The following is a 15536-nucleotide window of genomic DNA, read 5'->3' as shown; positions in this document are numbered from 1 at the left end:
TATTAAACTGAAATTATTACTCTAACACAGAATTTTTTTCCATAATTTTATTATAATGAATGTTTTACACCATATAAACTGTGAAAAGAAATGGGTAATCAAGCAAACACACTATTAGTTTTTGTAATTCAAATTTGGTTTCACGATACTTCTCATATGTGTATGATGTTAAAAAAAAAAAAAAATCTTAGCTGTTTTGACTGCATGCCTATATTAAAGTTTTGAGAAATAACCAGAATTTAATTTTTGATCATATTTGAATTAACAATTTATGTAACCCATACTTTAATTACACAACCTAACCATTGTTTCCTTTGAACTCTAATACAATGTATCCCTAATTTAACAGATTTTGTATTTAATATTATGGTGAACATTGTTCATATAGCAAAAAGAAATAAAGTGCAAATAAATGGGAATGTAGCATAGCATTTATATACTATCATACAATGTTAGGTTCCAAGACTGCCATTGTATAGTGAATCACTCTCCCTCCTCCATACACATTTGTAAATACATGTAATGTTTAATAAAGTTTTTAAGCACATAAATGATGCAAATAAAGTAGTTACGTCAGGGATGCAAATGAAAAATTCAGAATACTTTTGGCAAACAAAAAATTTATTCTGAATAGCTTCACTTAAGGGAACAAGCCAACTTCTTTAGTCATCTATCCACACCATTAAAAGTTTTTCCATTTCAGCAATAAGATTTCCACATTTACAGATAACTGTAGTATTAACTGGTATAGCACCTTTCACCTCACTAAGAACTTTCTTATTGTTTTTAACTGCACCAACAGCAGTGCAAGGTAAGTTTAGTCTATATATATGGGAGTGCTTAAGGGTCAAAGCTATATAACTGAGAGGAGACCTCCACATAGCCTTTAAAGGCATGCAGAGAACTGACCAGGGCTTCTGACCTAATGTCCAATCCTCACCTTCTTGTGGTGCACCCTGTTAGGTATTCTACCTGGATACTGAACAAACAAGGATGGGCTGGCAATTTGGGATTTAGCTGACCAAATTGTAATCTTATTGGCTTAAACCAAAATATCAAATGATGGTACAACATGAGAATTTAATGCTGGCTTGAGGCATCACCAGTTAAACAAGGGGCCCCTGTTATTTTCGCCAGGGAAACAGGGCGAATAGCGAAAAGTGCTACTGGAACAAATCCTAAAACCCATTCCTCCAACTCAACATCACCAAAGTTCAAGATCAGTACTATCAACATAAGACGCCTGAATGACAAAGAAAAGGAACTAGCTAAGGAATTGGATAAGTACCAGATCGGCATAATAGGGATGACTGAAACAAAAAAGTCAAAAACTGGTGAGACCTTTCTGAGCAATAAACACAAAATGTTATATTAAGGCAATGACAATCAAGGAATAGAATTAGTAGCCATCACTAAATATGAGGCAGTCTTCTTGAATGGCAGGCAGTCTCAAGTAGAGTGATGTGGGCAAATATGAGAATGGGGAACTGGACAATGAGACTTATTTGTGCCTATGGTCCCACAGAAGGTTCTAATAGATGTGGAGGAATTTTTTGGTCCTTGTTGGAGATCTAAATGGCAGAGTAGGAAATGATTGTTAGACATATAAAAATATTTTGGGAAAATTTGGAGAAAAGAGCAAAGTTAATAATAATAGCAAATACCTGTTGAATTTCTGCTCAGGACATGGACTGGTTATTACTAACACAATGTTCCAACATAAAAATGTGCACAAATTCACATGGAGAGAAGAGGCAAGGATTAAGAAAAGTCTGAATGACTATGTTATTGTTGATAGTGATGTTTTCTCCCTGGTGCAGGACACCAGTGTGTACAGAGGATTTGAAATTGGAAGTGATCACCATTTAGTCTTGAGCAGGATAAAATTGAATTTCATATTGAAAAGAAGAACACGTAAGAAAGTTTTAAAGCGAATAAAAGTTGAGCAGCTCTCAGATGTGAACTGCAGACTAAAATACACAAATATTATTCAAGGAAAAATGAAAGAGCTTGAGAACAGGAACAAAACCTTGGAGATTCATTGGCTAGCCCTGAAGAAAACACTGACTGATTCAGCCAGAGACATGTGGTGCGCTTGTGTGCAAAGATAGAAAAATCAGAACTCCATGGTGGACACAGGAAGTTAAAGAGGCAGTGAAGGAAAAGAAGAAAGCATATCAAAAGTTCCTGGCAACTGAGTCAGCTTGCTCTTAGAGAATACAGAGACAAATGTAAGAAAGCTAAACACTGTGTAAAACTAGCTAAACAAAAGTCATAGGAAGACTTTGGTAAGAACATTGAAAATAAATATCAAGAAGGTTACAAGATATTCTGGAGGAAAGAGTGCTGTAAAAGGAATTTGAGATGATAAAGGTGACATGAAAACAGGAGAAAAAGATATACTTGACGTATGGAGTAATTACTTCAAAAAATTGCTAAATGAAACAAGCAGAGATGATAGTGCAGTGGTAAAAAACACTGACCAGGCATGCAGTCAGGAATATATATCCATACTTGAAGTAGAAAAAGTCATCAAAAGCCTGCAATGTGAAAGGCAGCAGGAGTAGATGATATTTGACCAGAAATGCTCAAGTATGGAGATATAAAAAGTCTTAACAGTGGCTGCGCTGCATAGTTCAAAAGGCCTGGACAGAGGGACGAATTCCAGATGGTTGGAGTACAGCTCTCATTGTACCCATATAAAAAAAGGGAAATAAAACAATGTGAGAATTAGACTCATTTCATTACTGAGTGTTCCTGGTAAGATATGTGCAAGTATACTTGAGAAACCATTGAGAAGGATTGGGGAAGACAAGCTGGATTCAGGCCTGACAAATAGAGGCTGTCAGGATGAGATTTTCACTTTATGACAGATAGTTGAAAAATCATTGGAATATAACAAAGATCTGTATTTAAGTTTTGTAGATCTAGAAAAGGCATATGACAAGGTGCCAAGAGAGAAGCTATTTAAAATGCTACAGTTATATGGTGTCAATAGGGCATTATATCAAGCAATACTTAGTCTTTATTTGAATTGTAAGTCAGCAGTTAGAATTGAAGGAAGCACAGGAAGGTGGTTTAATGTTAAATCTGGTGTCAGACAAGAATGTACATTATCCATATGGATCACATTATGAAGGATAGTGGTTAAACTGGATATCAAAATTGGAGATGTTAATCTCAGCTCTTTGCTTTATGCAGATGATATTATACTTCTAAATAAATCTGCTACAAGTCTGCAAGATTCCCTGACTAAATTGAATAACTGTTGTAATAAATATGATATTTCATACCACATCTATTACAACAGTTATTCAATTCAGCATTAAAAAGACAAAGATGATAAAATTAGGCAGAAAAAACATTAAAAATATCAACTGCATTGTGAATGGAGAACCTATAGAAAAAGAAAAACATTTCAGCTACTCAGGCATGATTTTTAGTGAAGATGGTAAATTAAATATGGAAATAGACAACAGAATCAACAAAGCTGGTATGGTAGGAAGTCATATGGAATAAGAGAGAAATTAGTCAGAAAACTAAATTATTTGTATACAAGACAGTGTTCAAACCAGTTTTAACTTATGGATTGGAGAGCTGGGTCAGAAGTAAAACACTTAACCAAAGACTAGAGACTGCAGATATGAGAGTCCTGAGAAAGATTAGGGGCATGAATAGATGAGCAGAATTTATGGAGAACCCATTCACAAGAGTTTGGTCAACCTATAGTACACTATTACTATGGATGGGCAATAAACAGATAGCATCAATGGCAATATGATATTAAAAACGAGGATATTAGGAAAGAACTTGACATTGTCAGCATCCAGGAATTCATTAGCAGAGCTAATCTCAGGTGGTATGGTCACTTAAACAGAATTGGAGAAGAAAAATTAGCAAAACAAGTGTTCTCTGCCAGGCTGGCAGGAAAAAGACCTAGAGGAAGACCAAGATGTAGGTGGATTGATACAGTAAAAAGTGCCTTAGAAGACAGAAATATAAGATCTGATAATATTGGAATCTTGACAGGTAACAAACAGATTTGGAGGGAAAATTGTAGATAGGAAGTTAGTAATGATGTAAATTTTTCATGTAGTACTATCATATCCTGTACACCACCTTGAGGGTATATACCAGGAATTTGATGATGATGATGATGATATATATATATAATTTTTTATGGAGAACCCATTCACAAGAGGTTGGTCAACCTATAGTACACTACTACTACTATGGATGGACAATAAAGAACTTATTAAAATTTGATATGATGTTGGTTATATTCCTTGGGAAACACATGGTGGAAGATTTTTCCAGAGAGTAGCAGTGAAATGGATAAACAAAGAAAAGGAAATTTTGTTCTGTGGGTTTGGAGTTGAACTGTGAGAGAGTGTTGGTCAGCTGCTGCTGCGTGCATTTGGATGGATTTGCAAGAGGATGGGAAAATTATTGATGCAAATTTTGATGAACAGTGGCCATAGAAATATTGACAGAAGATGCAGACTGTGAGAGCTGAATGCCTTTTCACACAGGAGCAGACCAAATGAGTGGAGTGTGCGTGCATGTGTGTGAGTGAGTGAGAGAGAGAGAGAGAGGTCAGCAATCATTCTAACTGCTCTTTTCTTTATAGAATCCAGTATTCTCATGGAGCTCTTAGGGACACCACCCTAGATATGAGAGAAATATTCAATGGTCAGGCAGATTTGCAAAACAGAGGTGCTGTTTAAAGTTAAAGTAATGCCTTGAATGAAAAAGACAGCCTAATTTTTTGGATGCAGAGGAGGCAATATTTGTGATATGTGTGCCAAGAGAGATTTGAGGTTGGAGTTTTCCCAAGAAGGTGAATCTCAACTTGAATAGAGATTGAGTACTGTCAAGGGTATGATTTGAAGGACAAGGGAAATAATGCAGTTTAGTTTTGCTAGCATTGTTGTTTATAATGTTACCGCATTAATGAATGTTTTGAAGATCAGAATTTAAAGTAGTAGACATTACAGTTCTAGAGGTTGTGGTGATTTGTGCTTTGCAGGGTTTATCAAACAAAAAGGAGTGAAATGTTTGATAAACCCTGCAATCAGCAAAGCTGTGTAATGGGTTAGCAGTCAGCTGGAGTAGATCATGCATAGAAGGAAGAGGGTGGGCAAGGGAAAAGAGCCTTGTGGAATCCCAGCATTAGTTGTATACACTCATGATGGGCAAAAAAAAATGTACACACGCATACATGCATCTCAGAATACTACAAGTGAAAACGGAGTGATGATAATCTTAATGTTACTCTTCAGCATGTCACCATTGCTATGTCAACTTCACTGTTATCAGTTTGCAACTTGAAAAGACGTAATTGTGCTTGACAGGCGGGGCTTATTTGACCATGTTTTAGTGTGAAGGTCACATGTATGCTACACATCAGATTTTCTAAATATGTCGATTATATTTTAGTTTGTAACAAATGTTTGTTAATCTCTTTAAAAATGGTGAATATTTGTGCAGTTCCTGAGTGTAAAAATAGTACCATTAAAAAATCTAAAAACTCTGAAAATCATATTCAGTTTCATAGATAAATAAATCTGTATTTAAATAAAATTTATAGGCTACAACTTAAAAATTTTTTTTTACAGATTTCCTTTCGAGCATACTAATATCTTAAATTTATGGATTCAAGCTATAGTTAATTCTGACTTCAGTAAATATGATCATTAATTAAAAATGTTTAAATATAATGATAAGCTATTTATTTTGAATATCTTCATAAGAAGAATTACTGAAAGTTGGTTTCAAAATAAATACAAACAAAATGAAAGAAATGAGAATCGATGTGAACAACAAAGCACCAAGTACAATGGAATGAACTTTACGAGAACAGGTTGAAGATCTGTGGGCTACAGAATTGATTGATAAGCAGAAAAGAGGTGATATGATTGAGGGGTTTTTATAAGATTAATTCAGACAAATTTTTTTTTTTTTTTCGGAACAGGTCTAGTGGTGAAGAACTAGGGGCCATCCATGGAAACTGAGCAAGAGTGTAGTTAGCAAGGATGTTAGAACTAGTTTTTTTAACTTGGAGAGTGGTGAATGAGTGGAATAAGCTGCCAGAGTCTGTTGTGGGTGCCATGACTATGAATGAGTTCATGGCAAAGTGTGATGGATACTGTGCGAATGCTGAATAGTTCTTGACATGATGTTTAGGGCCTCCCTCAATGAGTCTAAGGACTCCTTAGAGTTGCCAGTAATAATAATAATAATATTAAGAAAACTTTTTATTTGTGAAGCATACAATATTTAAAATTTGCTTTAACACATAATCCAAACCCCACTATGGTCCCAATTCTCTTCCTCCCTATCCCCCCCCCCCCCAGTTTGGAACTCCTGATTTAGTTTTAGCTTAATTTCGTGTAGTGTCATGTAGTTTGTGTCCTGTACATATGTATGTTTTCCTGATAATGATGCTTCAATACAGAGCTTGAAACGTCAAGTGTTATTTTCATAATTATAAGTAAAGGAATTACTCCAACGTGTGTGTTTTTGTCTCCATAAATTCTTCACAATGAATGCTGACCATTGTGTAACCTTAAAAGAAAGAACCAGAGAAAGGAGATTTAGGAAATTGTAATAATTGGAGGGGCATAAACCTGCTATGTGTCATTAGCAAAATTTTCTGCAAAATTATTCTTTCAAGAATCTTTAATATTTTAGATGAAGGTGAGAAGAGTGCAGTCTGGTTTTAGGGCCAAATAGATCATGTATAGACCATATTAACACCTTAAGAATAATAATTGAACAGTTGGGTGAATTTAACTCTCCATTATATTTGCTGTTTGTGAATTACGAAAAAGCCTTTGATTCTATTGCTAGAGATTCTGTGAGGAATGCACTTCAAAACAAAAGGAATCCCACACAAGATAATAAACCTCATAAAGGAAGAATATAACAAATTTCAATGTCAGATGCTGCCTGATGGATATTTGCCACAGCCCTTGCAAACTGTATCTGGAGTATAACAAGGATGTCTGCTATCTCTCTTATTATTTATACTGGTGCTAATCATGTTCTAGAACAGACAGCAATGAAACATGCCAAAGGAATATCAATATCATGGAAAATAAATAACTTTGGGTGATCTAAACTATGCAGACGATGTCTGTCTAATTGCTCAGTCATAATGTGGTGTGTTTATTTTGAATATCTTCATAAGAAGAATCGCTGAAAGCTGGTTTGAAAATAAATACAAACAAAATGAAAGAAATGAGAATCAATGTGAACAATAAAGCACCAAGTAAAATCGAAAATGGAAAAATTGAACATATCTCAGTAGTGTTTTATCTGTAAATGGAGAAGCAACTAGAGGTTTTAAAGTTTTAAAAGGCAAGAAGTGTGTATGCAAATCTTAATAGAGTATGGAAAATGAAATCAGGGGTTCCCAACTGGAAGGGGATCAGGGTTTTTTTTGGGGGGAGAATTAAGACAATGGTGGGGATGGATTATGTGTTAAGGCACAAATTTTAAATACTGTATGCTTTACAAATAAAACGTTTTCTTAATAGCACATGATACAAACAAAAATATTTAATACATGTATTAAATCAGTTCTTTTATTTGGATGTGGCTGGGTTCAAAGGAAATGCAAAGAAAGCTATAGACATTCATAAATTGGTGTCTGCAGAGCATACTTCGAATTTGGTGTCCACAAATTATTGCTGATGAAGACTTCTGGAAAAGAATAAATCAGCAAAAAAGTCAAACTTGAAATCAGAAAAGCAAAAATTTAGATGGATTGGACATCGTCAAGAAATTTGTCATACAGCCCTGGAATGGAATCCATAAGGATAGAGAAAGCCTGGCTGTCCTAAAAATACATGGAGGAGATTGACTAAATGGAATGTGAGAAGAAGAGTTTTGTTGAATTGAACTAAGACTAATAGCAAAGATAAGGAACTGGTAGAAAGCCTTTACAGACCCCCAGTGTTCCTGATGGAATCTGAGAAAGAAGAAGATACATAATGTCACTGTATTTCTGAGAGATAGCAAGGAAAATTAGGTTTTCAATACATTCAAAAATGTAAGTGTGCGTACACACACATGCGGAAAAACAGAAATTTCGAAGTTTTAAAGTAAACTATTTCACATTTAGTGACTGAGCATTTACCATCTATATTCAAACAACCATTAAATCTATCTTTTGGTAATTTTACATAATTTTACCTTTGGTATGTGCTGCCAATTCTCTTTCCAGTTTCTTCATAAGTGTATACGTATCATCCAGAACCTTCTTGAAAGAATCAACGTCATTCAGGAAAGAATCTAACTTTTCAATTTTTTTTATTTTTAATTCATACCGTTCCTTAAATTCTGGATATTGAACTTGTTTCTGTTTTAAACATGGTATATATGATGCATACATTTCTAAGAAGTAAAAAAAATAACATTTACTGCTTAGGAACAGTGAAATATAATGAACTACTATTAATTTATAATGTAAATCATATTTATTCCTCTCTTATTTTTTATCAATTTACTTGTCTAATAAAGTTAAGAATATAAGATATTATATAATAATAGGAGCCTGTGTAGCTCAGTGGATGTGGTGTTTGAACATCACAGCGCTTGACTGCACGAAGGAAGACTTGGTTTCAAATCTAGTCAGAGACCAGAGGAAATTTTTCTAAGACTTTTTCAACCGGTTCCCGAGTTAGTCGATCTCTGGCATGGGCAAGCGGGTTTTTTTCTCCCCGAAACTTGGGTATTTCATCCTGTAAACTCAAGAAAATCGACTGTAGAACCCACACTATTTCAGACATTAAATATATTGTGTTAGGGTTAGGGGCCATGAGATAGTGCCACTTAATTAGCGATAGCCTTGGGTTAGCTATCTCTGATTGGGTACCAGTGGAGACTGAACTGCCCACTCAGTCTCCAAAAAAAGTTAGATAGGGCTAAAATGGCCTCGCCTACTCCTATATGGGAATAAAAGGCGTTAGCCAATTTTTTTTTTAAATCTATATTCTTATAGATCTTATATAAGATATTCTAATAGTTAATATCTTACATTAACTATAAAATTTTTGTATTCGTGGTGCTCAAATACATCTGAACTGCAGTTGATAACAAGGCTTATCACATATGAGCAGCGACTTACTATATAACTAAAGTCTCACCAGATCACATTTTATATTTAGTTATTTTAAAAACTGTCAATGGATCTTACTTTTCACATGGCTAATTCATTATTTATTCTGCAGTTTGCATGTACTTTGTAGGACATCAAACCTCCATTAATATTAATTTCACTATCAGGTGGATTAAAACTACTTACAAAATGCTTTAAATGCACTAACAACAATGAAAGAATAAAAGACAACCTAATAAAATAAATAATCGTAAATCACACAAGATGGGATAAGCTCCAAACTGTATAAATTTCCTGAAAAAAAAATCCATCAGAGATTATTAAAATTTTTAAATAAAATATATACAAATACCAACAGAATGGAATTCAAGTATAGTAATGCCTATATTTAAAAAAGGGATATTAAAATAAACCTGCTAATTATAGAGCTATTAATTTACTCAATTCATGCTACAAAATACACAGTAGAATACTTAATGAAAAAATGAAAATATATAGTACTCAAATGATTCAATCGTCAAGATATACCATAATCAATGTCTCAAATGCTGATCTTCCCATTTACCTCGGTTCTTTATTTCTTTGAAACTGTCATCCTGTACCATTTTCCTCAAATGGAGTGGAGATAATCTAGTGAATTTCAATTATCAAAACACAGTCCTGTATTAATCAGAAGAGATATTCTATTTCACTCCCACTTACTTTCGATAATATTCTGATTTTCAGTCAAGATCGGTTTCTCTTTTTGGGCTTACCTTCATATCTAGCTTGTCCTAGCATAAACATATTGCAGTCACTGTCTCCTCAATCTTCAAAACACTTGATATTCTTTTTTTGTACAAAACACAATTTTTCTCTTGTTTAAATCTCAAATCTGATTGACCCTAGAATACTGTTGTCCCGTTTGGTTCATCCAAAACCTCTCCCTCTGTAAGAATTTTTGATTCTATCCACAAGATTATTAGGTAACTTCTCTCAGATACACTCAAGTCTCTTCCTCATTAGATATTTTGTCTCTGCATTATGCTTTTTTTATAGGTATTTTCATGGATGTTATTATTATTATTACCCAAGACCCCATGGAGTCAAAGACTCATCTGGGAGGTCCTTTTATCATACGCACAGCTCATCATAACGTGTCTTAAACACACTCAAATTCTCTGCAGACACTCTCTCAGGCAAGGCATTCCAATCATTCACAACTCTGCATGAAAAAAACCTGCTTCTCACTCCATTACTCACACTCTTTTTATACAATTTCCAAGGATGACCTATGGTTCTCCCTTGATCTCCCACTATTTTCTGTAGAACCTCTCCAGCATTGATCCTATAACAACCCCTTACTAACTTGTAGGTCTCTATCATATCTCCCCTCTTCCTCCTGTCCACCAGACTGCAAATTTCATCTTCTCAATCTTTCCACATATTCGACATTCAGAGGTTAGAAACTGCCTTAGTCAGTCATTCACTTAATTAGCCACTATCATTCCTCCACTTTCCTCTAATAAGAACACAAGCAATTGCTGATTAGCATCTATACATATTTCAACTTCAAGCATACTGAACCAATTTCTAATCTTACTTTGTTCCATTTATTTCTCTGAAACTGTTTTCCTGTACCACTTTCCTCAATGAGTACAACTACTAGCTCTTCAAGAAGCTTGCTGATGAATTCCTTCTTTTTCCTTCACTTTCCCACACAAGGTACTCTGTTATAAGTACCTTATAACTTGTGTTATAAGGTTTGGGATCTCTCTTGTGTGTGTTGTTTGAAGGCTATCCATACACACACAAAGAAACTGCTGTAGTCCATACAATGATATGATCTGACTAATCCTGTTGCTATAATACATATACCAGTACCTAAAGTACTGAAGAAAAGTAGTGAAGCTGATGTATGCAAAATATATTGCAAGTGCCAGAAACCCTATGTAGAGGCCTTTCTCAATCCATTCTAAGTACATCAGTGATACTGTGTTGATGGGACAGGATGCATTTATCAAAACCTGTCATAGGGACTGAGTAAATACACCTGCATTCATTGGAACATTCTACTAATTCATGAGAGAATTCTTAAAGAATCAACACAGGTCATCTTACCATATGGTGGATGGATTGGAAACAAGGGATCTTAAGAAATCTTTAAATAAGATTTCTTAAATCTTATTTAAAGAAAACAGCTACAGTAAAATCATGAGTTTATGCAAATGAAATTTAATATATCAAGTTTGTCATCATAGTGGTTTAAAAATGTTGTTCCATACAAAAGGGCAGAAAAAATTGCTCTTGCGTCTGTGTTTCCTGACACAAGAGTAATTAAATTACTCTCGTGTCTGTGTTTCCTGATAGTTTTTTTTTTGTCTGTCTACTTATATTTAGTTGTCACTTATTTTATGTGAGAAACTAAAACTATGCCTCATGAAAATTGCACAGTATTCATGAATAATTTTTTGACTCCTTGAAGGTACCTACCAGGTAGGAAATGATGATAATGAATGAGATACTTCTATTAATGATGCACTGTACTATTAAAAATACCAACTTTCTAAAAACACAAAATACTTTAAACAGATAATGAAAATATAGAAGTTGGAAAATACATCTGATTTTTTTTTTTTTTAAAAAAAAAGCAGAGTGCATAAAAGAAAAGATTTTCTTCTATCTTGTCTATAATTAAGAGTTAAAAAAAAAAAAAAATATATATATATATATATATACACATACCTTTCCTGTATTTTATTTCTGCAGCTGACATTTTGAAGTTTTTTGTTAACTCAGGATAAATAATGCAGCCAAATGAAATCACTGGAAACTTAAATGTATCTACTAGTGTTCTCATTTCTAACACATTTCGGGCTTCTTTTGTTCCTTTTTCTGGAATAAGTTTTGGAAAATCTGGAAAAATTTCATTATTAAATTAATATCACTGTGAATCACATTTTTATACTGTAGATTTTTATTATATATATAAGGGATGAAAATTTAACATTCATTTTAATGAAACAGTTTTAAACAACAACTACAAGAAAAACATTTTCTGTTTTGTTCAGTTTAACCACGTCGCCATCAATATGGGTAAAATAATTACTCCTCTACACTTCATATCCATCATATATTTCAATGTAATATAAATGGTATTACAATTTTAATATGCACTTTGCATCCATGGTAATCTGGAAGTATATATAGTCCTAGTTGTTGAAAGTTTATTTTTCACTAGGTTAAGCCTTGCCTTAACTTGATATTAATATGTTATAATTCACCAGGCTCTATTCTTGAGGGTGTGGATGATATCTAGCTTTTGGAAAGGATGATGAAGGGATGCAGTATGAAGATAATGCCCTGTGTTATTAGTAGGCTTATAACACACCTCCAGAGTGACAGGTCACTCTGGAGGTGCATTGTAAGAAATCATTGTCAGGTTTATTTTCAATGCAGACATCTATGAAAGGGAGTTTACCATCCTTTTCTACTTCTAAGGAAAAATTAATTTTAAGTTTAAAATAGTTATGAGAAAGAAGAAATACTGTAGACTTGGGAGGTCATGTTTCCAAATAATGAAGATATTATCAAATGATTCAACCAAATGGCTAATTTCAAAGTAATTTGAGTTGGAAATCAATCCTTTTCAAAATTCTCTATGAAGAGATCAGCTGATGGAGGAGAGAGGGCAACCATTGTTTTATTTGTATAAAACAAATATTCCATTTAAAGAAATTGGATTGAAGGCAATTTCAAACAATTTTGTGATAGCTAGTGGAGAAAGATCTCCGATAAGGTCTAACACATCATCCACTGGAACATTAGTAAAGACAGATACTATAATGAAACTTGCAAAGACATCAGAAGATATGTCTATACCAGATGGCTTCTGGATGAAGCTGTCTAGTATTCATAACTATGGCTCTCCTAAGACACACAAGCCTAATATCCCCCTTGAGACCAATTGTGTATGGCATCAGTCTCCAACTTATGCCTTTATCAAAACATCTTGCTAGTCTTTTAGGACATCACATCAGATCCTCTGATTCTTACATTGATTCATGATAAAGCATAAGTTGGAGAGCTGATGCCATACACGATTGGTCTCAAGGGAACATCAAGCTTGTGTGCCTTAGGAGAGCCATAAAGTTATGAAGGAACAGGGTGCAGCAATTTGCATTTTCGTAATAAGTATAGTAGCCAGTTTGGGATATTTTTGAGCAATTGTTGGTTTTTTTCATGGGTGGTCCAAGTAGGATCATGATCTATGATTGAGTAGATGGAAGAATCAGAGTGAATGGGAAATTTTATCACTATAATCTTTTGTGTTCATAACTACTGGTGCATTTCCTTCATCTGTTTTCAAAATTACATTTCTCTTCTTCCTAATAGATAGAAGAGTTTTTCTTTCTGAGATAAATATATTAGATATCATTATTTCATGGAGAAGATCAGCAACTTTTAGTCTGATAACACTGGCAGAATCAAGTGGAAGGTGATAAATGCTTTTTTTCTACAGTACATAAAAAACCACCTTTTGGAATGTGAAAAGCTGTGGACAGAAAGGTTAATTACCACTTTATCTCAAGGAAAGGCTCTGTTCAACTGGGAACAGAATAATAAATCTATTTGCTAATAAAAGAAAGAAATCACACAATGTTTGGTATTAAATAATTAGATTCCATGTGCCTTGATCTGCATTTCATGTAGATTCTTGGAATATTAGCAGAGATATGAAACGTTTCATATCATATTGCTAATATTCCAAGAATTTACAAGAAATGCAGATCGAGGCACATGGAATCTAATTATCAAATCATTAATATATGGTGTATTTGTCACACCACACAATGATTTGGTATTAGCAAATACCAAGGTTTGGAATAATATTATCCCTATATCTTTTAAAAAAAAAAATTAGGCGAATAATCTTTTCTTGACTGTCTCTCTCTGGCTCCCACCAATGAAGCCTCAGTGAAGGTCAAAACCAGTCTGGGCAGTGGTCCTTCCCATAATGCATAGTATTATACATGTCCAGGGAGGGACTTTGCATTGTGGGATACTAAGGCAATCGATATACACAAGTAGCCCAGTCATGAAGTGAACTTCACCATGCAAATTTTGTTTGCTTACAATTGGATAAAGGATAAAACCAAGAATATAATTTTTTGGCATCTTTAATTTATAGTATAACCAAGTAAAAAAAATGTTTAACCTCTTGAATGTCATTAATATGCAGAATGAATAACAGTGGACCAAGGACCGATCATTGTGGATATGAATACAACATAGAAATGCATGCGTGCGCACGCACACACACACACCATTTGTAGTCTACCAGAAAGCCTTTGACAGAGTTTTAAGGAACAAACTGTGGACTGTACTCAAGAATCTAAACATTCCAAATCAGCTGCTTGCTGCAATTATTAACATGTATCAGAACAACCAAATACCTGTAAGAATCAATGAAAAGTTACAGAATGGAAATCAATAAACAGAGTGGTCTGTTAAGGTTGCCCAATGTCACCACTCTTATTTATTATTTGTATAGATGAAATCATTAAGAAATGGAAGAAAGATATAAAACTAGCATTTAAACTGAACAATGGAACTAGACTTAACACCTTTTGTTTGCAGATGACCAGATAATCATAGCAAGAAGTGAAGATGAACTCCATAGATCAATATACACATTAAGCATAAGTGCAAAAAAATTGGAATGCAAATATCAACAGACAAAATAAAAATCATGGCTTTTAAAGGACCATCCCCAGTCAGAAGTAAAATCATGATTGAAAATAAAATTTTAGAACAAATTAATTGCTTCAAATAACTTGGATGCACTGTATCATATCACAAAAGAAGCTGACATTAACATCAAAATTTCAAACTTCCTAAAGATAATAGGAATGATCAATAATATTTTCAAACCTAACAAAGTTCAAAAGCATACAAGAATAACAGTTTATAAAGTTTAGGCAAGATCTTCTCTACTGTACGGAAGTGAATTATGTATCATAAAAACTGCAGAAGAAAAAGAATAGTAAATGTAGAAATGAAATTCCTGTGAAGTAAAGCAGGCTATACTCTCTCTCTATCTAAAAAAGAAGCACAGAAATACATGAACTAAAAATAGACTCAGTGTTGAACAGCATATCGAAAAAATGAACAGTTCGAAACTACCCAAAAAATAACTCTGATACCACCTAGCTAGAGGATCTAGAAGTCAGGGATGATCAAGGAAAAGATGGAATGAGACCGACACAGGCCACTGGACCCAAATCCCTAAAAGGATGATGATGGTTTGGCATGAATAAAGTAGTATCACATGGTCACTGTAACCAACTGGATGCAGAATAGATTTCAGTTAATGTCTTTAACTGAAATCTTCCTTCTGACACTATAATCAAATCTAACACCCTTTGACTTT

At 33.9% G+C, this 15536-nt stretch overlaps 1 protein-coding gene across 1 annotated transcript in view; it reads right to left on the bottom strand.

Moving 5' to 3' along the window:
* The window catches only part of LOC150096877 (ganglioside-induced differentiation-associated protein 1-like), a 51734-nt gene that overhangs the window by 9866 nt on the left and 26332 nt on the right, over nucleotides 1-15536 (bottom strand). The window contains exons 3-4 of the mRNA XM_090408473.1: nucleotides 11849-12019; nucleotides 8200-8400 (exon numbers count right to left, since the gene is read on the bottom strand). Of these exons, the coding sequence (XP_090264599.1) occupies nucleotides 8200-8400; nucleotides 11849-12019 (372 nt within the window). The remainder of the gene's footprint in view (nucleotides 1-8199; nucleotides 8401-11848; nucleotides 12020-15536) is intronic.

The sequence above is a fragment of the Typopeltis vanoorti genome, chromosome 18, assembly GCF_054136105.1.
Source record: "Typopeltis vanoorti isolate ZY-2024b chromosome 18, IOZ_Tvanoo_1.0, whole genome shotgun sequence".
Classification (NCBI taxonomy): Eukaryota; Metazoa; Arthropoda; class Arachnida; order Uropygi; family Thelyphonidae; genus Typopeltis; species Typopeltis vanoorti.
Note: the sequence above shows the minus strand (reverse complement) of the source record. Positions and strands in the feature narration are given on the sequence as shown.